General features: G+C 42.7%; 2 protein-coding genes across 9 annotated transcripts in view; both read right to left on the bottom strand.

Annotated features, from left to right (window-relative positions):
• Positions 1-26,224, bottom strand: part of ankrd26 (ankyrin repeat domain containing 26) — a 55,008-nt gene that overhangs the window by 27,345 nt on the left and 1,439 nt on the right. For 5 of the 8 annotated variants that reach the window (XM_080438561.1, XM_080438563.1, XM_080438564.1 and 2 more), the window contains exons 2-24: positions 24,704-24,879; positions 24,135-24,282; positions 21,697-21,811; positions 21,190-21,363; positions 20,333-20,439; positions 19,365-19,502; positions 17,410-17,546; positions 15,026-15,062; positions 14,873-14,942; positions 14,713-14,776; positions 12,969-13,165; positions 10,298-10,472; positions 10,004-10,065; positions 9,816-9,912; positions 7,063-7,145; positions 6,610-6,679; positions 6,451-6,495; positions 5,544-5,873; positions 5,061-5,159; positions 4,436-4,512; positions 2,703-3,641; positions 1,015-1,235; positions 164-349 (exon numbers count right to left, since the gene is read on the bottom strand). In XM_080438561.1, the coding sequence (XP_080294687.1) occupies positions 164-349; positions 1,015-1,235; positions 2,703-3,641; positions 4,436-4,512; positions 5,061-5,159; positions 5,544-5,873; positions 6,451-6,495; positions 6,610-6,679; positions 7,063-7,145; positions 9,816-9,912; positions 10,004-10,065; positions 10,298-10,472; positions 12,969-13,165; positions 14,713-14,776; positions 14,873-14,942; positions 15,026-15,062; positions 17,410-17,546; positions 19,365-19,502; positions 20,333-20,439; positions 21,190-21,363; positions 21,697-21,811; positions 24,135-24,282; positions 24,704-24,767 (3,635 nt within the window). In that variant the 5' untranslated portion in view covers positions 24,768-24,879. Of the gene's footprint in view, positions 1-163; positions 350-1,014; positions 1,236-2,702; positions 3,642-4,435; positions 4,513-5,060; positions 5,160-5,543; positions 5,874-6,450; positions 6,496-6,609; positions 6,680-7,062; positions 7,146-9,815; positions 9,913-10,003; positions 10,066-10,297; positions 10,473-12,968; positions 13,166-14,712; positions 14,777-14,872; positions 14,943-15,025; positions 15,063-17,409; positions 17,547-19,364; positions 19,503-20,332; positions 20,440-21,189; positions 21,364-21,696; positions 21,812-24,134; positions 24,283-24,703; positions 24,880-26,224 lie in introns of those variants that run through there. The other 3 variants (XM_080438562.1, XM_080438565.1, XM_080438567.1) reach the window with 3 other exon arrangements.
• Positions 17,679-18,558, bottom strand: LOC308091565 (ADP-ribose glycohydrolase OARD1-like; the record flags this gene model as incomplete). The annotated part of the gene is made up of 2 exons (XM_080437229.1): positions 17,679-17,873; positions 18,076-18,558. The coding sequence occupies 2 exons, from the start codon at positions 18,556-18,558 to the stop codon at positions 17,679-17,681; spliced, it is 678 nt and encodes a 225-aa protein (XP_080293355.1).

Here is a 26,224-nt window from a genome sequence, read left to right as displayed (position 1 = left end):
TAGTCATGCAACTAGACTGAGGGTTAACCGGGTGAGAGAGAGAGAGGTGAAAGAAAGTCCTGATTATTTCCCCCACCATCGACGGCGGAAGTGTTGAGAGAGAGTGAGAGGTTATGTGGCAAAGGACAAAGAAAAAGCGGCGCAGTTATACGGCATAGAATACCTTCCGTCATCGTCCGACACCTCGCTTAAAGTGCTATCGTCAAACACGGACAGAGGGTCTCCGTTAACGTGGACGGAGGTCTGAGGGGCTCTACGGCGGCGCCGGGCCCCTCGGACCGCCTGCGGCTGTGAGGTCCCCTCTACCTGCTGGGATGGGACATGAGGCTGCGCTGGGGTTCTGCTGCCGCTAAGGAAAGCAATAAACCTATTGGTGAATGACTGGTAACACCCCCATGACACGTTAACACTTTACAGCTGCATGCTCTTTGCCCTGCGCAGCATCTCTCAGATCAGGGTTGCAGTAGAAAAAGGAAATCAAAACTTTTTTTGCTGGCATCCTCCTCTTAACTGTCCTGCAACAAGCAAGTATGTTTGTATGTGTGTATGTATGTATGAACGATGAATGCGTGCACAATTTGTTGATCACCATTTACCTGATCTTCTTCAGGCCTTTTTACATTTTAACAACACAAATCGTGTATGGGGGATCTATGGCACAAACTATTTTCAGATGGGGGGTCCACAGCCTAATACATATTAATTTGGGGGTCCTTCACAGGAAAGAGTTTGAGAACCACTGTTGTATATAGAATGTACTGTACAGCAAGTATATGTTTTTGAATACAAACACATATCGTCTCTGTCGGATGGAAACCTCATACAGTAGTATGTTCAAATTCAAAAATAGCAAAAGCAGCAGATCTGCTACTTTCTATGCTTTTGTGTGACGCTGTCGTACGAGAAAACACAAAAAGTTTGAATATGGAGATAAGAGGTTTCTGCCCGACAGCAACGATATTCTACTCTAATACACAGAAAAAGAAAAGAAAAAAAGAAGAGAAAAGTGCATACCTCTTTGGATTTCTAGTTGCCAGTATTTGGGCATTACTGTCAGTGGCAGTGAGCTGCTGTTCCATTTCAGTTGCTCCATCTCCTCCAGCCACTGAGCCTTCTACTTGTCTTGAGACGGTCTCAGGTTTCTCTGCTTCCAGTCCTTCCTCTTTTGGTCCAATATCCCAGGAAGCACTGGGCTTTTGCGCCTCCGTTTTGGTTTTAGTCCTCTCTTTGCCGGCCTTAAAAGACAAGGGTAAATGTTTAATGATGAGCATGATCGGGGCCAGAGTGAAGCAGGTCACGGCCAGCCTTTAAAAATGCGATTTGGAGCAGGTACTTGTATGCATTGCCATGCATAATTCAGCACGTCACCCCTCCTTCGGGAGACCTAACACCTAACTGTGGTTGCTCCATGTAATACGGTAGTCAGAGCTAATTAATATGAAGTGTAGTTTCTGTGCATTTTAATGCTCACTTCAGTCAACGTCTTGAATTCCATCAGTATGTTCCAGTTGGATTCTCCAACCCCTATTTGTGAACAGTGTCCTGAAACTGTCAAAGTATTGAACACTGGCTAAAGATTGCTGACTCTTGTTTGTTTGAGCTTTATGTCATAATAATCCTACCCTCAGTTCGCAACCAGAAAATATACCCATATATCTCCTGAATTTCACTCTGGACAATGTCAAAGTCGACTCGCTCTTTCTCAAGTTCATTGTGTTCAGACTCAGAGCTGTGAGTGGAAAAGGTGTTCTCTTTGGCTATGGAGGAGACTAGTGAATATGCACGACTAAAATCAGAAACTGTCACATTCAAGTTGTTCCTAGGAAAACACTGGTCCCGGAAAACATTCAAAAGGCTGGCCAAAAGTTAAGTTGAATTATTCTGTAAGTATATGGATGGTACGTTGTATGAGCAAATTATTCACATGAAGGATGACATTGAAACAGCATGCAGGGAAAACACACTACTAAACACAACTAAAAAACTTAAACAGAATTGCAACTGACACATCATTCCCCAAAACTTCTTTTCAAAGAAAAGAAGAGCATAGTTTGCCACACCCACTTCACAGCACGCCATCTAGATTCTAGAGTTTGTGCAACAGAAGTAATCCACAATGTTAAGTGACATGCAAACTTCATGCTTGAAGAAACACAAAAAGGCACAAGTACGGGAGATCGAAGATGGCCTCTGATATCTGGAGTGCAACACATAATACGTTATAGATGAGGAGGCCAAAGGCCAAAAGGCTTCTTGTTGGTGCATGTCAGTGAACTACTGTATAAGTGACACGTTAGTTCTGTCATTCAGATTGGTGAGAAAAGGTGAGAAAATGTCAGATGGAAAACTAAATGTAATGAATAGCAAAGCGAGCTACGCAGACAAACCATAGAAACATGCAAGGATATCTTTTCTATGTTAAATAACACACACACACAAAAAAACTACTGTAATATTGATACATGGAGAAATAATGAAAATCTAACAGAAAAAACAGACTGAAGTTATGATCTGTGACCATGGTTTTGGGGCTTTTCTCACAACTCAGTGAAGATAATGAAATGAAATGGGGGGAAAAAGATGAAGAAAGAGAGGCTCTCTAGGCCGGACTATGGGGGGGAGTGACGGCCATCCTCTACCTCTCTCTGGAGTTGGGCCTTCTCTTTCTCCAAGTCCAGCAGCACAACCTTCAGCATCCCTACCTCCTGCTTGAACCTCTGCATGTCCTCTTCCAGCTCTTCATCAGAGACACCGGGGTTAGCTGCTGAACGCGTGCTTACTGAGGGAGGCTGAGAGTCAACCATCTCTTGGGGATTCTCTTCCGAACCAGCGGCGCTCTCCTCCTCCTCCTCTTCCTCCTCGCCTTCATCTGGAACTGCATCGTTGTCCTCCATGGTAGACTGTGGTTGTGGGCACTGGAGCGGCTCAGCTTTGGTCTCAGCTTTCAAAGGCGAATCAAGGTCAATGTCCTCAGACATGTGCTCGGCAGGACCGCAGGCAAAAGCCTCAGCATCATTATTTATGTCGCTGTCCGCAGAGTCAAGCCCTGCTGAGAGTTGTGGTGAAGGAGACATTCTTTGCTCCAGCGCGCTGTCGCTGGTCAGATTCTGTTCTTCGGCCTTGCTGGCCTCACTGCCTGGAAGCACTAACTGCTGGGTCCGCTCCTCAAACTGGGAGTTGTCAGCAGACTCGGTCTGGGAGTCCTCTAAACCCGACTCCCTCTGCTCGGGTATGGTGAGCAGAGCGGTGCTCCTCGCCCTGGCCATGGGACGCACGATGAGTTCGCCTTCCTCTTCGTCGCTGGACGTTTCTTCGGCGCGAGGAGATTCGACCATGGCCTGTTCTTCTTCTTCTGCTGTGTCTTCCGGGGAACACCTGTGAGACTCGGTCAGCTCTCCGAACCTCTCCTTCAGTTCTGCGGTCACATTCTTGAAGGTGGTTTTGACCTCCCGTTTCTCCACCTCCACCCAGAGCTTCTCGTAACGTTTCTCCCACGGGACCTCCCCCTGATCGGATTCATCGACCGCCTCAGGCCTAGCTTCATCAATCACCTCTTCCTCGGTTTTCCCATTTTCAGGCCCCCCGCGGTCAGAGGGCGTATTTGAGTCTAACTCATGTGTATCTGAGGCATCATCCTTCTCCTTTGATGGCATGAGTAGACAAAGAAATACAATTAACGTGGACTTGACAAAAACAAAATTAAGACACAAACCAGGCGTTGATGTTGCAACACACAGGGATTACAGTATGGCAAGATTCATCCGGATGTGGAAGCATATGTTAGTATTTGTTAGAATTCCTTTCCTTTCATCACAGTTACTGCATTACTGCCTTTATTTCTGTTCAATCTGCGCATGCTGATGCAGGGAGTATAACATTTTGCAGATATATCTAAAGTGTAACAATCTCAAGGTAGAATGAGTGGTAGTTAAAAAAAACAAAAAAAGAACATCTAGGATACAACATTGAAATCGTCAACCATGACTCCAGCAGGACTAAAGTGCAATACATGCTCCTTCCAAAGTTTTCGGAAAGGGAGGTGATATAACTGCAAATTGATGTCATTCAAAACTTCTGATGAGCGGTCTCAGACCTTTTCCTTGGAACTCGTGCACCCCAGATGTCCTGACTCAAACTAGTTCGGAAACCCCTTCCGAAACAGCAGTTTTTTCCTACATCGGAAGGAGCATGTATTGACCTTGAACTTGTATTGAACTCAAAGAGAATCTTAGGGTCTGCAATAAAGTCAAAACTTATAGCGCAAACACGAAACCTTGTTAAGTAGATGAATTGACTTGAGCACCTACTAATTCAATGGACTGATTATTGCTACACGTGGGAGACCATAAGAACATTGTACGCATGGATGAAAACATGACAATGAGAAATGAGGTAGGATGGATATGGAACAGGGCATTTAGTGACATTGACCTACCTTTGGCATGTGCTCCTCCGCCTGCAGAATGATCTCCCCGTCTCTGGCCACAGGTGAAGGCTCGTGCACAGGGGAACCTGCATGGAGAACACACAAAACATGACGATAGGAATGGGCCGATATTCCATAATCGTTGCCATTCACTTGAGTTAGATAAATATATATCTATATCTTTAAAGTTAAAGTTACTAGACCATTCCCGTGGGGGGATATACGCACATGATTTGGCAACCCGTGGGGGGATATGTGCACATGATCTGGCAACCCGGGAGCCAGCGAACACAAAAAGGCTAATAAACAGCTGACATTTGGGGAAAGCGAAAAACGGGCTTCGCTGTTCCGTGCACATGGTAATGGTCAATGTCTGTGTGCAAATGCAGAGCAATTGTTCCAGTCACTGAGGAGAACCGGGCAGAAGAGTTTTTGGGCTCACCGCACACCGCCAGCACAGAGCTTTGTAGAATTATAGGAGGATAATGATTTGTGTGAGCAGCCCTTTACTCCCCCACTCCTCAATAATACTGTATATTGTGATATTTTGGCGCAACTACATAGCAATATTACATTTTCTTCTACAATGGCCGAGCATAGATGACATGTCAACACAAACAGTCCAGCTTATTACCTGACTTCACCACCTGAGTCTCGCTTATATGTGGCAGTTGATTGCAAGTCTTCGCCGGACGGGGAGGGGAGGTCGTACTGTCTGAATCCCAATCTGAGTCTGAAAAGACAAGCAGAGAGAGACATAAAGCACCATTTACATTTGTAAAATAAATCGGGGGAGGGACTTAAGCTCTCCAACAAACAGCTAAAATAACTGAGCTTGTAGATCTGCCATGTTCAAACTTCATTTTATTAACTTTGAAATTGAATTGAAAAATTAAATGTGCCCAAAATAGATACACCAGGGCTAATGTGGTTATTGGTTGGTTAACATACACGTATTTAATTCAGTGTGACGAGAAGCAGGGATAAATAAAACCAGCCATAAAAAATAATGACCAGAGAAGGGATATCAAAAGCATCCATCCCAGCAAATACAACACTAAGTACTATGGCTAATAATCAGTCAATTATAAGGTCGCACGAGGTCCTATGACCTTACCCTCTTCGCTCTCTGGTTTCTGAGGCGCCATCTTCCTGGCACGGGGCTGGGGATTGGGTAAGGCCCGGGACGGGGAGGCGAGGGACCTTGGACTGGGCAGTGGTGGTGGCGTCGACTTTTGGTCCGACCCGTGAACCGTAGGAGGTGGTGCCACCGTAGGAGGTGGTGCCACCGCACCGGCGGCCGCCTCCTGCTCCTGACCAGATGGCAGTGGCACGGGGGAAGGGCTGGAGGACTCTGGCAGCTCCTCCACCCCAGGGGAGGAAGCCCTCCTGCGGCCAGGCAGCGTCCTCCTACTGGTGGTGCTGGCCGAGTCCCAGTCTGAGGCATCTGGTACCAGTAACATGATAGAAACCATTGGAGACCAAGCATGCCTAACGATCAGTGGTGTAATGTAACTTAAGTGCTGCACTTAAAGCTGCACTACGTAACTTTCCTGTTCTACCCCGGATTTGGTCTCCTGCCTGCGCAAGTGCTTAAACTTGTACCACTAAGCTAATAGAGTCTGCCTGCTCGCTCAGAAGAGGAGAAATGACCCTCAGGTTAAAAACAAAGGTTGTATCAAACCAGACACAGGCAGGATCTAAATGTCTCAATAGAAGAGCAGGGAGAGCAAATACAACCACCCCTAACAAAAAAATGTTACACAGTACAGCTTCAAGTAATAGTGTCTAACTATATCAATGCTACGGAGTATCTCTTTAGGAGGCTAGGGAAGAACTACAACTAGTGACGTCAGGTGGAAGCTCTAATGTGTGTCACGTACACTGACCTGCTTTGCGAGCTTCATAAAAGTATGTAGAAAGAAAATTAGATTTATATTCAGAGTAGCCTACTTAATAAGATTCACTGCATGTATGATTCATATGATCTGTACACAGAAAGTGAATTACATGTATCATCTTACCTTCCAGATCATCAACATCACCCAGACCAAGCTCTTCCATTAAGTCTATCAAGTAGAATGAAGTGCAGTATTAAAAATAAACCTGATAAATCGAGACAAATTACATAATTTGCTACTGTTCAGATTCACATCACTCAGGAAGGCTACAACTTAACGTACCTGTCTTTCCATTACCGGTTCCTTGCAGTTTGCTCAGAACAGATAGTGGCTCCCATTTTGCTTTCTCAGTCTGGCAGGGAGGATGAGTGTTAATATTTAGGGGTGCAATTAGTTAAACAAACTAATTGATTTAAATCGAATACAAAAAATTATCTATTTTAATAAAGTAATCGATTTTCAAAAGTGCAGAAAATAGCCAATCTACAAGCTCAGAACACGTCATTGTGAGATTGTAAATGGACTATTTTCGTGCAGCAATGTTAAAAAATAGGGCTTAATTGGTTAATAAAAACATGTATAAAGAATATATTTGCTTCTCGATTATTCAATTAATCAAAAAAGTTATCGATTGAATAATAATCACCAAGAAGATCATCGATAGTTGCAGCTCTAGTTACATCTTCAAGGAAAACAGCATTTTCCTACATTCATTCATTCATTTGATGAACTTACCTCTTTCGGTGGCACATGATCGCCATTAACGTCACCATCTTTGCCACCGCTGTCAATGTCCCCGCCAACATCATCTTTGACAACTGCAAGGAGAAAAACGGTTTATCAAAAACAAAACAAAACAAAAACATATGTGTGTGTGTGTGTCCGAGACGGCACAAGAAGCATCCGCTGGACAGAATGGAAGAACGTTTAGCTCTTTTCCACTAGAAGAACTAAGTGAACCGTACAGTGCTGTGAAACGTATTTCACAGGTTGTGGATTTGTTTCAGATTCTCAGAACCTAATTTGGGCCCTGCTCAGAAGGTGGTACTAACCCTGAGTTCTGGGAACCCTGAACACAGAAATTATACTGTCAATTATACTGTTTCTTTTCTAAAATAGCTAAAATAGCCGATCTACCAGGCAAGATCACAAAGGTTCTGGAAAGTTTAGGGGTATGGAAGGTTCTGGGTTAACCCTATATAGTGGGAAAGAGCCAAGTGGATTAGTTTGCATGGCATGCTGTTCCGTGAAGCCAGGGCACTGTAAGTAGCTTGTCCATGCAGTTGAGCTTGTGGTTAATGAGCGTGCCGTGAAGGTGTGTGATTAGGCAATGAACAAGAGTTACATTTCTGCTCATTCTAGTCTCAGTGGGTTCTGTATTAGTTGGGATGGTGAAAGCCTTCATATTTTATTTACTTTTCAAGACGAAGATACAGTATGAAATGGTTTGCTGGATGGCGTCAACACAAGAATGTTACGAATGTCATTTGATGTCACATGGGCGGACCACATCAGAAACGTGGACCTCTACGGAGGCCTCCTACGGGTCACGGACAAGGTCAGGCAGAGAAGGATGAGGCTGGCAGGGCACTGCGTCAGGCACCTGGAACTGGTGGCCAACCCAAGGCACAGCTAGGAGGGAAAGGAGGAGCACCACCCACACACTGCGGTGCGACAGTGGAGCTAACAAGTCTGGACCCTGATGCTAGACAGGAGGGTGTGAAGGGCAGCGATCCAGGAGTCCCGAGTTTGTGTCGGCTGCATCCTCGCATCGCATTATCTTAGCATTTGTTTTGACCTCCTCCATCACCATGTGGCAATATAACGTGTCCCATAAAGTTATGGAAAATATCTGACCATTCAATTTTGGATAATTTGATGCAAGCTCTCAACTTGCCTAATCGTTTACCTGCAGAACTTGTGGCCTTCTAAGATATCATTTCTGTCGGACAGAAACCTTGCAAAATCTCCACATTTCAAATTTTGCCGTTTAGTTTTTCTTGTTTCTTTATTGTTGCAAATTAAAGTCCTACATACAAGTGCAGTACAAAAGAAGCGAAAATACACTTACTGGTTAAGAGAAAAACGGTACCAGTACGAGTTTTGGACATACAAGGTTTCCACCCGACAGCGGCGATACAGTATAGGTTTCAATGCCAGGGTTCAATGCCAGGGTTCGGGGGGGGGGGGGTGAGTATGCTGCATGCATTCTCCTACAGTATAATGATCATGATATGATGGTCCTCTGACATGGTGAACATGCTGCTTTTCAGACAGACATTCCTACCCAGCAGTCCCTGGCAGCCTCTGGAACTGTCTACACTCCTCCATGGCTCTAGAACTGCCATCCTATTGCTTCCAGAGCCTCTCATGAAAGAGGGAACATAAAACAAGTCTACAAAAGAGATGTTAACATTCTGTTACATGGGGACAAGCACGGTTCGTTCGGTGGCGGACACAAGTGGAATTCTGTCTTATTCTACAAGTGTGCAAAAAGCTTAATTGCAAACACAACTTTGAAACAGAAGCTTTGGGCCAAAACTCACTGCTAAAACGGACATAAAAGCAATTTTCCTGGCTACCAACACAATTATTAATGTTTTGCTAAAAGAAAAGAAAAGAAAATCATTGCTATAGTGCGTTTGTTCAGTAACAAGGGTCTACCTATAAACAGAAGATACATTTTCAGGTCGGAATACAATCTGGACAGAAAACAGGATACAGAATAAACTAGAAAAAGTGCTCCTCGGAGCACAAGTCTCCGCCAGGTCAGGTAGGTTATTGTGGGCTAGCAATGTTCGGAATTCGCCAATCAGGATGGAATATGAAAAATCGGACGGATCCGTCCTAATCACTTGACTATAGATATAATGTGTACCGATTTGTGTGATGTTTGGAATACATTTGTAGGCGTAATATTAAAAGAAATGCCAAAAATCTGCCTCCTGGTGGCGCTATAATAGGGCAATGTTAAAAGGGTGGCATTTGTTCCTCAACGTAGTGCGAATGTGCGTGCAAAGTTTGGGTGGGACAATGTTGGGTCTCTGCTCTACATGTAAAGTGTCTTGAGACAACGATTTGACACTTTAATAACATTGAATTGAATTGAATACTAGCGTCATGTCCAGGGGATGCACAGGAGTTAGGCTCCTGCCCTATGAGCCGTGTGGCTTGGCAAGGCTACTGTAGTTAAAGAGCCCCTGTTACTGAACAAACACTCTATAATAGGAATGATTACTATCAGAATATAGAGCTTAAATCTGAATATAATAGAGAGAATATAGAACTTTGAACGTTTTTGTTTAAACCAATAAATATCACTTGCAGCACCTTTAACAATAAAAACAATGCAATATTTCAAATTGTCATTATTTTCCATTTAATGAGGCCATAATGTTTCTGCTGCATGAAATGGAGGTTGAAGATCTAATGTTGGTCATTAGTTATTTTGTTGGATAAAACAAACAAATTAAAATGTTTAGATTTACCTCCTTTATTTTCCTCTTGAACAACAGACATGGGAGATTTGGCAACTGAGCTCTTCTCCGCTTCATGCTGTGTCTTCTGGGGACTTTCAGAGCGAGACTGAAAATGAAAAAGATCACTTGTGTAAAGAACAACAATGTGAATAACAATATGTGTGATCTTATAAAGACATAAATAAATGCCACTGTACCTCAGAGTCCCACGAATCCTCCTCTTCCTCTCCCTTCTCAAGACCCAACTCTGACAGGAAATCTGTGGGTGACATGTTACAGATTAAAGTGTTGGTCAAGGATATATCTGGGGAGCATTTAGTAGTTTGCCAGTTATTAGTTAATTAATAATAATTATAAAAACTATAATTACATAATACACAGATTTTTTTTGTGGACCTTTATTTCATAGTTTATCATAGTTATCTAGTTTTTGCACTTTAAAATGGCCCATTATGAGGTAAACCACATATATTTCATGATTCATTCCTTACCCCTTTGCTTGTCTTTGGAGATTTCATTCTCTGGCCCTGGTGTGCTGGTAACGGGTGAGTCTCCATCCTCCTCTTCAGAATGCTCCTTGTCATCTTCATCATCTCCCTCTTCATCCTCATCTCTGTAGTTATCTTCCTCCTCCTCATCATCGTCATCTTCTGTGGAATCTTCTTTCTGCGCAATGAAAAGATGCATTTCATCCACAATGAAGTGTCATACCAAATGCTGTCCCACTTGAACACACAGTGCTAGTTACCACAACTGTTGACTCTACAGAGGCCAAAAACCTACAATGCTACATCTGCTGGAGCCACCACACTACATAGCTATACACTAGCTGCCACCTACAACCTGGTTTACCTGTTTGTCAGCCTCTTTGGTGTTTCTGAATTCTGTCCTTTCCTTGTCCCTGTCCCCTAGCTCAACAGGTGAATCCACGTCAACTTCGTCAATGTCGGTGTGGGGTAACTCCTCATCAGAGGATCCATCGCAGTTGGCCTGCTTCACAGGCTCTGTATCGAACCCACCCGAGACCATGTCGTCTTGACTGCTTAATGAAACAAAGGCAGTTAATCTAGGCTCGTCCTCATGCGCTGCCTCATGGCCTTCATCCTCTTCACCTAGGCGTCCATCGAGGGTGTTGTCGGAATCCTCTCCTGCGTCTGGCACTTTGACCGTGCCACTGACAAAATCGTACCGCAGCTTTTGGTCCTCGCTGTCAGAATCCTCTGTCTTTTCCTCATCACTTGCAAGCCCCTTTTCATTCTGCATGTCATCCTCTGAAAAATCTTCATCCCCACAGATAACCGACACTGGAACATGGTCATCTTCTCCATCATTGTCATCCTTTTCAGGTTCAGAGATATCCGAGTCACCTTCTTTTTGCTCCTTTTTCTTGTGTAACGGAGAAACTCCAGTGGATGCATATCCGTGTGCTGAACTTTCTGCCTGGTGGCGAGAGGTTTCATTTTTCACAGGCTCTTTGTTAGCATCATCATCCCAACTGTTGTCATCTTCTTTCTCTTCTTCTGATTTTCCTTCCTTTTTTGCAGATTTATCAATTGATTCAACATCTTTACCATTACTTCCTACCTGGACTTTGGTGTTTTCAGCTTCAGGTTCTGGTGACAATGCTGGGGAGGCATCTTCGTCATTGTCATCATCCCAAGAGTCATCGGAAACTTGCTGTTCTTCGGACGGCTTTTTATCTTCTGCTGAAGCTATCAGCATGTCACCTTTGGTGGTGAAGGCACCATCTTTTGGGTTGCTGTCAGTTGAAGAAGAATCCCACTGTGATTCGGATTCAACCACCTTCTGTTTTGGTGGTGATCCATTTCTAGACTGAAGGACCCGCGGTGAGAAGGAAGACATTGGTGTATCTAGTTTTGGTTTAAGTGAGGCGCTCTTTGAGCGGGAGGCCATTGATGGTGAGGAATCCCATGAGGACTCCATCTTGTCTGGATTTGTTTCTGGCGACATGCGTTTTGAGTGGGGAGGGGTTGTTGGGCCTGGCAGCTCCTCTGATCCTTGACCATCCTGTTCAAACGTGTCCTTGTTTCTGTCATTCTTTTCTGCAGGTGAGTCGTGGTTGTCATCGTCACTTTCATCTAATGATGAGCCCCACGATGATCTACGTTTCCCTGCTTTAGAAAGATTGACATTTGATCCCTTGTCACAGTCTTTGGGTGTTAAAGAACCGTCTGAATCTTCCTCCCCCACTCCCCCGGCTTTCAAACGGCTTCTCCTGGCAAGTACTGTGGAGCGACCAGAAGCAACTTTTTGATCAACTTCAACGTCATCATCACTGTCATTCCATATTGTATCACCATGGTCTGGTTCATCACTCCCAGAATCAATGTCATGATCATCATCTTCTGGAAGATCGTCACCAGGTTCTTTATCAAAATCTCCCTCATGAACCTTCCCAAGGCTGTCATCCTCATCAGAAAACTTGGCTTCTACCCTGATGGCTGACACAATGAAGCCATCCTCTAGGTCTAGTGTCACCGGCAAACCAATACTTGAGGTTCCAGCTGTGGTGACAGTTTTGTTATTCGTACCCTCTGTGCTCTTTGCGTTCTCCTGTGCCTCTACATTCTCAGCCGTATCCACAAGAGCAGCACCAGCTGCTGTGCTGTCAGACGTGTCAGTAGGTTCATTTTGAACATCACTACCGCCAGCGCTAACCTCGACGGTTCCAGCGGTTCCAGGGGGCATTTGTAGATCCGTTTCAGTGTTCTTCTCTGGGACAGAGACCGCAGCATTGTCACCCTCCTCTTCCTCACTGTCTTGCTCTTCGTCATCATCGTCGTCTTCGTCTTCTGCCTCATCTTCGTCTTCACTATCTTCATCATCATCACCTTCTTCATCATCTTCATCATCATCATCATCGTCTTCTTCGTCTTCATCTTCTTCATCCTCATCATCATCATCATCCTCCTCCTCACCGTCTTCAGAGTCTTCTGCTTCTGGGCTCCCCTCAGGCGAGTCTGATCTCACTTTGCTAGTTGAAGGCTGCTGTGAGGTGTCATTGTTACCTGCTGGCTCAGTTCCACTGTCTGCTCATTCAGGGGGCATTGAGGTACAGGAATAGAAGGAGAGGAAGAAAACATGGAACATGTCACAGACCTTTAAACTGACAACGTTCTTTTTTTAACATGATAATTTTACCTTTCTGGAGCTCTGGAGAAGGGTGCTCGTCATCGGGGGAGGTTTGGAAAAGGGAGCAGGGGAGGGAGCTACTGGGTTGTGAGGAGCTTGGATGGCTGGTAAAGCCTTAGGGAGGGACGGGGTTCTCTGGAGGACTCTGTGTTGGTTCTCGGACTCAGAGGCGACACCGCTCGAGGATCTTTTGGGTTGTGTGGAAGCTACAGGGAAGGTAGGGGCAAGAGTTACTACGACCAAAACAACAGTGGTGGACAGTAACTAAGTACATTTACTCGAGTACATTTTTTAAATTTTTAATTTTTTTTTAAAATAAATTTACGCGTCCCTCACACTTACGTCGTTGCACTGCTGATCCGACCAATAGAGCACCGAAGTCTGACGTAATTTACACATCCTACCTGGTTCGCGGTTTTCCACCCTGTACTCTATATGTCCGAGTCATAGCGTTGGGGGCTTTGTCAGAGTACCCAGTGTACCCATCTGTCGGAGACGGAGTCCCTTTTATGCCCATATATGGAGATATATGTATATGTCAGTCCATGTCCCTTTTATGCCCATATACGGAGATCCCTGATGTCATCAGTATATGCCCATATATTGAAATGCCCATGGCATATTATGGTTGGATCGGCAGTTGTGGACAACTGGATATCTGAACTTGAAGTCGGTCGGTTCCATATATGCACATGACCATATATGGGCATAGCGATCGGATCTGTGGCTCTGGACAACCAGACCTCTGTATGTGTCAGTCCTTGTCCCTTTTATGCCCATATATGGAGATCGCTGATGTCATCAGTTTATGCCCATATATAGGCATGCCCCTTTTGTGCCCATATATGGAGCTGACTGATTTGTTTGTGGCTGATGCCATGACTACACATTGAGGTTAGACAACACACTCCATATTTGGGCATTGGGAACTCCTTATATGGTTATGACTGTGTCAGATATTTTTTATTCACTAATATAAAAGGATAGTGAAAATGGCCGATCTACAAGCTCACAACAAGTCGCACCTGCTATTCTCAATATTCTTGCCAGACCCAGGGGGTCGGCCTACATGAGGCTTTGTCGGTCTGTCCCTCTTTTCCTCCCGGTCAACGTTGTTCCTCCCGGTTCAACGTTTTTCCTCCCGGTTCAACGTTTTTCCTCCTATCTCAACGTTTTTCCTCCCTGTCCCTCTTTTGGCCAAGCTTAGCGTGACGTAGTGCTCTGATCTTCAGATTTCAACCACTAGGGGTCTGGCAGTGCTCCGAGGAGCACTTTTTCTAGTTTTTGGGCGGTATAGCCGCCCCTATAAGTGGGGTTGGGACACCTCATTAGTACACCCTTCGCTGTACTGTGATTGGCTCATACATTAGTACACCCCTACATTAGTACACCCCTAGCTGTACTGTGATTGGCTGACTCTATTCAGCACTGTGATTGGCTAGCGAGACACATGATGAAACTAATAACCTATAAATAGGACTATGCACTTTTAAAAAAAACTTTTTTTTTTAAGTGATCTTCCATCACTGTGATGACCACTGTGATGACCACACCGCCCACTTCACACTGGGTGTGATTTTTACATTTCTGTTTGGTTTTATTTTTAAAGTTTTTTGAGAGAACGCATTGATAAGGAAAAGGTATTTTGTAGAATTTGTACTTTTGAATACTTGGGTATATACTTTGTCCACCACTGTCAAACAACCTCAATCTATTAAGGGAGACCAACAAGTGAACACAGTGAGACAATTACCGGTACCAGCATTTTCTCCCTTCTTAGAAGCAATCAGTTTCTTCAAGTTCACTTTCTGCGGTTTCTGAAAAGACAAGGAAGGAAGAATATGACGGATGTGTGGATGATGATTTGAAACAATCCAACAAATGCATGTTTTATCTTATATGTAAACAATCACCTCTGGTGTTAAATCTAATTCGTCGTCATCTTCTGATGATGGCCAATCATCCACGGCACTTTTTGAAGCCCTGAACAGGGAAGAAGGTTTTGAGCAGGGAAATTGATTGACAGCTGACTGAGTGCACGTACTGTCAAAGAAAATTATACTCACCGACTTGCTGACTCCGATTGTGAATTGTCCTCAGCATCTGCAACACAGCACAAAGTGTAGTCAAGCTTTTTCCACACATAGGGATGGACAGACAGACCAGATGCATTGCTTAACCACTTAAACCCTATATGGTTGGGTCCCTCAGGGCTTTATACTAGTGTCTTGTCTGTTTTCTGTTATTGTGGGGAAAGCTTTCGTTGAAAATAAAAAAAAAGTTGTGAGCTTGTCGATCTGCCATTTTCTGCTAAAGCCTTCCCCACAATAAGGATTTGGGGGTTTAAGTGGTTAAGTGTTCTAGCACTAACTGTCCTCAGCATCTACAACACAGCACAAACACATTTTCTAGAGCTCTAGCTACTCTGTAGTCAAGCTTTATCCACACTTAACCCAATGTTCTGAAAAGAAGTCCAATTTGCGTCAAAATGATGGTGAAAAGAGATACTATTGACTTCAAAATCATCACATTTAGCATGTTCTTTTTTTTTAATATATAAGGCTTACAGGTAAGCCTTATATTACCCCTATATTACACCTAACTGGAAAGTTAGTTGCGCGCCTGCGACACCGGCCTGCAACTAAGTATAAATCACCAATAACTTTCGATCGTCTTATTTTTACATTCATAAAAATACAGCTATTAGCTCTACACCAGCTATTCCCAACCTGTGGGCTGGGGACCAACGGTGGGCCGTGAGGATATTGCAAGTGGGCCACCAAATAATTGGCAAAACACTAAAGATTTTCATGATAATATAACATTAATAGTATTGATTAATTGATTGATAGTGCAGTCAATGGTTATGCTAAAAGTATAACACAAAAGGCCTCAGGGTCTTGTTTCCATTGTGGTCCACCAAACAATGAATGTAAAAAGAACATTTATACTATGTTAGCTCTATCGATCCAAGGTGAAACACGCTCTTTAAAAGCACACGGCCCACCCATCTGACCACTTATGTTAACCCATTTAATCCGGGAACGCATACAGTGTCATTTTAGATTTTTAGCTATAACTATTATTTTGTACTTTGGCTATTAAAAAATAGCAGATATACAAGCTTAAGAGCTTGTAGCCTGAGGCTACGAGCTCAATCCATGGTCTTGAAGGGCGGACCCAAACACAGCCGCCCGGATTTGTGCGTGGCTTCCTATTGCTTCACCAATCTATGTCCCCGCCTCCCCTCCCCTCCCCCCCTCGGCCTGTGCACGGAGCACGCTGACGTCACCAAATTTAGAGCGACGCCCCTCTGCACTCTGATTGGTTAGGAGATAACAAGGTCCAAGACCATCGTTCCTGCATGGTTCCCCCAGGCTTTTTTTCTTTTGTAACAAAAAAAAAAAGCCTGGGTTTCCGAGGCTAAAGAGCTTGTAGATCGGCTATCTTTTTTTGAAAAATGTATTTTTTTACATTTTTAATTCACATCTTCTGGGTATTCAACATAATGTCTTCTAAATCCTAACAGTTACAAAAACAAATGATGTTCCTATATATATCAGTGGTTCTCAAACTGTTTCATGTCAAGGACCACCCAAAATGATGTGTTTGTCCGCAGACCCCCCCCATCTCAAAATATTTTGTTGTACAGGGACCCCCCAGAAGCAAAGATTAGAGTAGAAAATGTATATATTCAAAGATTTGCACATATTTTCACAATTACAAAAAAAGAACAAAGAGCTTGTATATCTGCTATTTTTGAATAGCAAAGAAATCTTTAGTGTCACAGATGCGTTTCCGGATGGAATGGGTTAAGTGGTCAGATGGGTGGGTCACGAACGCTTTCAAGACTTTCAAAGTGGGCCCTGATCCAGAGAAGGTTGGGAAGCACTGAGCCACACAAAGTAATACCTCTCCCTGCTTGATTTGATCCATGCCCTAGATCCAGTGAAGTGGTAATGCATGAGGGATAAATGACATAATCAAAGACAATGATGTACAGGCATCCGATACCAAGTCTGACACAACCATATAACAATTATTCAATACCAATGGAATGGGGCTACAACCATCGATTCGTTTATTATCGATTAATATATCGATAACTTTTTCGATTCATCTAATAATCAAAGTGCAATAATTTGTTCCGTTTTTTTTTTAACCACTTATTTTATACTGTCACACAATGTTGTGAAAAAATATTGAAAATAAACAATCTACAAGCTCACAACGTGTCGCATCGTAACGCATTGTGAACTGTAGTTCGCCCCCTTTTCACTATTTTGGACATTTCTTTTAAAAAAATGTTTTTACTTTACACCTATAATGACATGCCCAAAATAGAGATTGATTATTAATCGATTACTTCACGAATCGATATTTATTTTATAATCGATTAGTTCGATTAACTGTTGCACCCCTACAATTGAATTGAAAGGTATTTTCCTACCGTCTTTGTCAGTGGCTGGTCCTCCCAGAGAGAAGGCTGCGTCACCTCCACGCAGGGGACTTTTCCTGGGGAGCTGATGAGACGGGGACAGCATGATGTTCTTCTTGGTGCCATGCTCAATGATGAGGAGGGAACACCTGAGACAGAGACACAATATGAACGCTAAAATAACAGTCTGAGCGTCCCACAGTAGTGCAGCATTGTTCAAATTTGCCTTGGCCCCCAAAAAACAACAACTATTAATGTCATTGAGCGGTTCTGGCACCATTTTAAATGAACACAACAGTGACCCAACTGATGGCCAATGGCAGCTGCTGTCTGATGGTAAAACCCCTTAAATCAGGGAGGATGTTGTCCAGGATAGTCTTGAGTACTCCCTGGGGTTTGGATGGGTGATGGAAGGGATTGTGGGTGCTGGTCCCTATGTGGTACGACCACTCCTGACCACTGCTCAGGCTCAGAGACTGGGGTCAGGCATGACCATGTTGGGGGGCATCAAGTTCCCCCATCTGATGTCGTTGAGAAGGTTGAGAATCACTACCCCCAGCTGATGTCGGTACTCAGGAGTGGTGGTTATGTTGTGCGATTGTATTTTAGCACATGAGGAGTCGACCCGGTCCTGTGTAGATGCGACGTCTTTGGCCAAAAGCCCCGCTGCGGCTTCACTGTGCCATTCTTCTCCGGGAGGCTGTAGACTGCGATAGAAATACCAGTGTGTTGGAAAACGTCCTTCAATACCTCACTCACGTTTTCCCATTTCAGTTTATCGAGGCCGCAACCGATCCGCGGCATCGATATATTGGTCACGCCGTTCTTCATGCAGTGCGACCTCATGTCCTCCAGGCTCTGTTGGAGGCTTTCATAGGTGGGTTTGTCATGGAACCTTTCCTTTGTGATCAGATAGTAGACAAACCGTCCTCCTCTCCTCAGCACGGCACACTGTCCCGGGATCTTTCCCTGTTCCTTCAGCTCGCCCACGCCGCCAAACTTCTGCTTGAAGGGCAAGGCGATGCCTTTCCCCATGCGGCAGTCTTCGCTGATGCAGTGGGCCAGAGACTCGTCCTCTGGACAGGAAAACAGATCCCCGCTCACAAGGGTCGGGCTCCAGCCGCCGTCTTCTTCGGCAGACTTGTTTAGTGTATTTGACATAACGGCTTTTGGTGGGGACGAAATAAGTAGGGAAAACAATGCGAAGATGTTGGCACTTACGATACTGGAGTGGTTGTGAGGCTACTCTCGGAATAAGGTTTACTAATAAGGGAAAGACTGACATAGAGCTCCGTATTTGGGCGAGACTGACATCACAGTGACATCACAGTGATGATGCGGCGTCGGCCATGCACAGAGTGCAAAGAGCAGTAACGTCCGGATGTCAAGAAACATTCACTGCCTACAAGACGAACCATTTGAGCAGAGACTGAAAGACCAACCAGTAGAACCCACAGTCCTCTGGTGGTGGATACAAGGTCTGACACCACAGTCAGATATAGTCCATTTCATATTCTGACATTTTAAACAATGTTAGTAATATTATAAAACAAAAGGTCCATTGATTTAGAATAATATGAGCCTGTGTGACATGCTATTCCAAACCTGCTGTTTGAATGTGAACTTGTGAAGGGCTTTACTATTCTCACAGGATGGAAAGTGACATGTTTTCTCTCCATCTCACATCGTATAAAACAGTGGTTCTCAAAGTGGGGTCCGGGTATCCCAAGGGTGTTCCAGGGGGTCCCCAGTAAAATGTGCATAATCAGTTTAACCACTTTAACACTATTTTATACTTACAAAAACAGCAACCAAATACATATCAGTTTGGGGTCCTTGACATGGTATAGAGCAAAACTCAAACAAACAAAACAAAAAAACACCACATTTTCTTACCAATGACTCAATGAGGGCCAGAGCTAAACATGAGACATGTGTGTGTGAGTGAGTAAAAGAAAAGAGCTTACGCATGGTGCTGATTCCTCACTGCATGGCTGTCAGCGGTGCAGCCGCTGGTGTCCTGCAGTGTAATGTCTGCGTCAAACTGAAGGAGCAGTCGCACCATGCACGTATGTCCATTTCCAGCAGCCAGCATCAATGGCGTCCTTTAGGTAGAGTGACAATGACAGAAGTATTACACAGTGTCGGTACCCATTTCGGCAGAATAAATTATACAATACACATCTATTACTAAGGCTGTCGCGATCATGAAATATTCATTGACGATTAATTGTCACATAAATAACTGCGATTAATGATTGAGTGTATATTTGGCTTTGAACATTGGAATAAATAAGAATGACATTTCTGTAGGCCTTTTATGCAAATATTGCACAGGGTAGATAAAATAACAAATAAACAAATAACTGAAATATACAAATAAATGACTGGTACCATTGAACAAAATCAATAATGTAGCCTACTATGGGCCAAAACAGGCCATATTTAATTATTTTATACTTTAAAAAATAGCAAAAAATAGGCAATCTACAAGCTCACAGCTTATTTCCACTATTTTTCCTGATTACTTCATGCAGATGGAAGGAAACGATTCTGACGATTATGCAAAACAATTGTGATTTATGTCAAATAAAATGCAACCAGGCGATTATGTAATTATGTATGCAATATGAAACTGACAGGCCTGTGTGTTTCAAATCGTTTCTGTCGGGTGGAAACCTCATATGTCCAAAACTGTTACTTTTCAGGATTCAAAAAAAAAAATAGCAAAAGTAGCAGATCTACAAGCTCAAAACGACTCACTTCGTGCCACGTTTCGAGCTTGCAGGTCTGCTATTTTTGATACTTTTGTGTGACACTGTAGTATGATCAAGTAGGATGTTAATTCAACTAAAAAGAAACACAAAAAGTTAAAATATGGAGATAGGAGGTTTCTGCCTGACAGCAACTAAATGCATGTTGTCCAGTAAGTGACCTTTGATCCTGGTCCTTAACGTTGACGTCGGCACCATCCTTGAGGAGAAACTCGGCCATCTCCACGTGACTCTTACGAACCGCCGTGGACAGGGGGCTGGCACCCTCCTGGAAGCACATCACAGGGATTAAAGCAAAAACTAATCTCACGACTAAAATGTTTTGTTAGGCCCCCCAGAAGTCTCAGTCTGTGATTTGTGAAACAATTTTCAATTCAATTCAATTCAATTTTATTAAAGTGTCAAATCACAACAAGTTGTCTCAAGACACTTTACATGTAGAGCAGAGACCCGACAGTCCCACCCTGAGCAAGCAATTTTTGCGACAGTGGCAACGAAAACCTCCCGCTTAACTGGAAGAAACGTCAGGCAGACCCTAGGCTCTAGGGTGGCACAACAATGTGAAAGGACACTACCCACACTAGTATACTCTCATAAAATCTCATAAATATGACTCAAATCAGTTATGGCAAAGTTTCAGAGATGAAACCCTTGTATGCACGTTTATTATACTTTTTAAAATATTCAACTAAAATGTTATAATGGAAGTCAAAGGGTCTTCGATTGGACTGAGACTTCATCCCACTTTTGGAGTCATTCCTCATAGATATGTCATAGGCGACTGATGTCATACTGTAGATGACAGATGTCACAGGCTGGTCACATGAAGTCTGAAATCCTTTTTTTTAAAAACATTTTTAACAACACAAATCTTGTAGTGGGGGGCACAAAATCGTTTCAGATGCGGGTCTGTGGCCAAATTCATATTAATGTGGGTGTCCTTGGACAGTGGTTTGAGAACCACTGGTCTGAGGCCTATAGAACAATGTGCTAGGCAGCCCCAGACAGGGAGAGTCACCTTGTTCTGGGTGTCGACGGCAGCCCTGTGCTCCAGCAGCAGTGCAGCAGAGGAGATGGAAGGGATGGCTGCAGCCATGTGCAGGGCCGTGTCCCCGTTGGTGTCCGCCAGGTTGGGATCTGCATGGTTCTCCAACAGGATGCTCACACAGCGCTCATGCTGGCACTGCACCGCCTGCCATGGTGGACATTAAGTAAACACTTTACCACTTGAACCCCAGGATACATATTCTGGGGTTCAGAGAGAACGTTGGCTAGAAATAGCATATCTGCAAGCTCATAGCATGCCGTAATGTGTGTGCCCAAAACCATTGAGATACTTTGTAAAAAAAACACATTTTAAAAAAGTGAAAATAGCTGCTCTCCAAGCTCTTGTGACACACTGTGAGCTTTTACATCAGCTGTTTTAGTGTGTATGGAAACAAATTCATGAGATCCTGTGAAATACATTAGATGGCACGTCACGGTTCACTTGGTTCTTATAGTGGAAAAGATCCATAGGGATTACCTTCATCAAGGCGGATCTGTTTTGACTGTCACATAGGTTAAGCTTGGCTTTGCCCTCAACCAGGAAGTGAACCACCTCCACATGGCCATTGGCACAGGCAATATGAAGAGCTGTCCTGTAACAGAGAAAAGGGTGGTGATGTTCTACATGCACAGTGTGGCATCTCTGTTCAAAACAAGGGACTGAATAAAAGGTGCTGTAAGTGATACTGTTTGGTTAAAAAAAACATTGTTTTGTTGAAAGGTTAATCTCTATATTAATAGACTTTACTCTATAGCAATGCTAGTAATCATTGCTATAGAGTGTTTGCTTAGTAGACATTTTCAGGTGTGACACCAAATTCAGGAGAGAGAACATAAACATCATTAATCAGGTTGTGTTCCAGTTCTAATTTTGTCTGCTCATTTATCTGAAAGTAAAATAAGATTTACTCTGATGTACCTGTACACAAGCTGCAACAATAAAGCACAACCTTGAACCTGAAAATTTATTTTCTGTTTACTAAAGAGCTGGAGAGACAGGAAGACCACTGTTATTGAACAAACATTCTACTCTATATAATGATTGCTATCGGAATATAAAGCCATTCAGCACTTATTTTAACATACAGTACCTTTAAATATGTAAACAAACCAGAGAATATAAGCTTTAAGTAGGCTATTATACCACCACACTAAGTCACTCAGCTCACATCACCAAGCATATACAGTACACATTGTAAAATCGGATTTGTCCAAACTATGGACTTCCAAACGGATTGTTTAACATCTATAAAAAGCCAAATTTAGATTTCTATTGTTTCTAACGGGTATTAATGTGCACCGGGATACATTTTATTCATGCCATTACTATAGATCTTAGAAATATTTTTACTTAGAGTCGTCTCAAGACACTTATAATAAAGAGCAGAGACCTGACAATGTCCTTCTCTACCATTTTGAATTTGTTCATTTTGGCAATTAACTAATAGCAACAGGTATTGATTCTCATCAGCAAGCCATTGAGTAAATGAGCTGAGGCACTCCACTTAAAACTCCCAATGACTCCCAATTCCCCTACTACTGGTCAGAGGTAACCAGATCCCACTTTGAAACATAAGAAGAAACTAAATAATGTCATGTGGGCTTTTAAGTGTCAAGTTAATTTGACCCAGTGTCTAAACTCCAGCACGTCTGATAAGATACCATTTATCACACCTGCTATTCTGGCTCTTTTGGTTCTTGCAAACCGGTACTTATTTTTGCTGGGAAAATGGATGAGCAAAGGGGAATCAATGGGGAGCCGGTCAGCGGTCATTGTTGTAAATTAAACCCCCGGAAGATTTTGACAAATAAAAAAAATAGTTAAATGGGACATTATGCATGAAGAATACATTTACTTTTGGTACTTTAAGCATATTTTGATGCCAATGAATAGACCTTTCGCTAAGCTCCTCCCCCCACATCTCCACCACCCAATGTTAGAAAATGAGCCCTTGTTTGACTAAATAGACAAACAACTTAATAAACACTTTTGACGAGCAGTACAGTGCTATACGAGTTGCTTTGTGATTCTGGCGTGTTGAACACTAACTTGAACCCGACCCCAAAACTCCATTTGGAAGTCACTGACCGACTGACCGTAGCCATCACGAATACACATCTGCTGTCAAAAATATAAATGACTTAAACTGCATGTGTCTCTAAACAGGCCCATAAATCTAAGACTGTTTCAGGTGTACATGCCAAAGCAACCATGTCAACACATCAGTATCACTGAGTTCTTTTTACATTTCTTTGTTTTATATGATTTGCGACTTTATTACGATTAATGCCATTATACTCATTAGTATTATTGTAATCACCATAGTGTTATCACAGTATTAATCTTAATTGATCTTGTCATTAATGCTGCTAATTATCTTCTGTACAAAGGCTAGATTACATTGACTCCAATGATGTGTGCCCACGGCTTGTCCAACCAGATGCCAGCTTAGCAAAGGTCGCTAAGCTGGCATTGGACGACCGCCTATGGAGGACGGCGGCTTAGCGAAAGGTATACTTCTGTACTCCTACTCAGGTAACATTTGGAGTACAGGCCTTTTACTTGTAACGGAGTGTTTCTATATTGTGGTATTGATACATTTACTTAAAGCTGTACTATATAACTAATATAATTGGGGTGGTTGTATTCAGTCTCCCTGCTCCTCTATTGAGACATTTTGATCCTGTGTCTAGGTTTGACACGACAGGTTGACAAGTGGCACTGTCTGAAGGTCAAAATTCAATTTCTCCCCTGAGCAAGCAGGCAGGCTCTATTAGCTCAGTGGTTCAAAATTCAGCACTTGTGCAGGAGACCCGGGTTCAAATCTGGGGTAGAACAGGAAAGATACATAGTGCAGCTTTAAGTGAAAGAAATCAGAGTATTTCTTCCACTAGGATAAGAGTCCTGCTGCTCACCTGTTCTCCTTGTCTGGCTGATTGACATCATTCTTCTTGACAAGCTGTTTGAGCTTGGACACATCACCTACTGAGGCAGCTTTGTGAACCTTGCTCAGGTCCTTCTCCTTCAGCTCATAGCCATGTGCAGAATGAACACTCCCACTGTCTGTGGGGCGTTGAGGGGGAAGGGTTAGAATAGTTAACTAAAACTGATCAAATAACAAAAACTAGAGTTGACAAAAACATTTTAGTTAACTGAAATAAAAATCTAACCGAGACAAAAAAAACAAACAAACAAAAAATAACTGCCTGAAACTGTATTGTGTGTTTTCAAAACTAACAAATATTTACTAAAATCAGCATAGAAAATGTCCTTAGTTTTAGTCTTTGTCAGTGTTTATCAGTGTTTCATACAGAAGACTAGCATTGGGTGGATATGAAATCTTCCAATATTGTTCTTCAAAAATAGAGGAGATAGCAGATCTACAAGTTCACAACATGTGGTGAGCTTGAATTGAAAACAAAAAATTCAAAGATGAAAAAAAAAGGAATAATAATAATAATGAAAAATGTAAAACTATAATAACCTTGGTTGAGTGACGAGGAAGAAGAAAACTTGTTCTTCTTGGTGAAGCTGAATATCTTCTTCATGGTCTACGGCAGCAGGGCTGACAGCTACGCGGCCACATTGCTTTGCCCCGGTCACCACCTTCCACTGGCGTGGAGGATCACCACAGGCATCCCTCTCTAGTCTCTCCCATCTCTAAAAATAAAGACGTGCAAAGCTGATTAGCCACTCGGTAACACCCAGCGTTTGAGAGCACGCTGCTTTGACATCAAATGGGATATATTATAGGTGCTGCGATATGTTTTTTGTTCAAATAAATGTTCAATAGTTCTGTATTCTGATAGCAATCGTTACTATGGCGTGTTTGTTCAGTAACAGGGGATCTCCCTGTCTCTCCAGCTCTTTAGTGAACATGTTTTTTTATTTTCAGGTCCACTTATACCACTTTCATCCAATCAGGAGAGAGAGAACTCATAAAGGTTACAGGAAAACAAAAGTGAAATTGGAAGTGATGACAGCTGGAGCACTATACAATTGAATGGGTACTTTCTCCTGAATGGATTAAATTGGTCACCCAACTGAAAATGTATTTTCTGTTTCCTTAAGAGCTGGGCAGAGCAGACCTAGCCTGGTAAACCATCTTGGTTGTGGAATTCACATTTCATTCATAAATGAAAATGAAATCCCTGTTGCTGAACAAACACTCTATAGCAATGATTACTATCACAAAATAGAGCTTTATTTTTATTTTTTTAAACAAAAAAACTCTTTGTGAGAAAAAGAGAGAGTACAGAGCCAAAGGCCAAGACTAACTTAAGTAACTATTGAAAGTTTACGTGGTTAAATGTCTAATACACATAACACATTAACAACATGAATCCAACATATTAATAGAAAAGATCAAGTGTAAACAAACAAAACATTAATTTACACAACACTGATGACAGCGCTGTCTGTCATCAAGTCTATGAAGCAAGCCAGCTATGAAAAGGTTTAATCTGCAACAAAATGTTTGGCTACATAATCAGTAGTGGAAAGTAACTAAGTGCATTTACTCAAGTACTGTACTTAAAAGGAGTAGTTCACTCAAAAAAATGACTTATTTTCTATCAATTACACACCCCGCGAAACATGGAATTCAGGGATATTGTTTTGTTTTTGTCGCATTCCTAAGGCAATAATTTTATGACCGGCAGTCTCTCAGGTAGGAGACTCAAAAGAGACTTCTACCGGAAACACTAGCATCTTTCCGCCAGTCATCAAATTATTGGCTTAGAAATGTGACAAAAACAAAAAAACTCCATGAATTCAATGCTTCATGGGGTGTGTAATTGATTAAAAAAAATAGGTAATGTTTTGGGTGAACTACTCCTTTAAGTAAAACTTTGAAGTACTCTTACTTTACTGGAGTATTTCTAATTTTCAATACTTCTACTCCACTACATCTCAGAAGCAAATATTGTACTTTTTACTCCCCTATAATTATTTGAAAACTTCAGTCACTAGTTACTTTGTAGATTTTGTTTTTTTTATTATTTTT

The sequence above is a fragment of the Gymnoscopelus braueri genome (genome assembly GCF_963280865.1).
Source record: "Gymnoscopelus braueri genome assembly, chromosome: 9".
In the NCBI taxonomy this organism is placed as follows: Eukaryota; Metazoa; Chordata; class Actinopteri; order Myctophiformes; family Myctophidae; genus Gymnoscopelus; species Gymnoscopelus braueri.
Note: the sequence above shows the minus strand (reverse complement) of the source record. Positions and strands in the feature narration are given on the sequence as shown.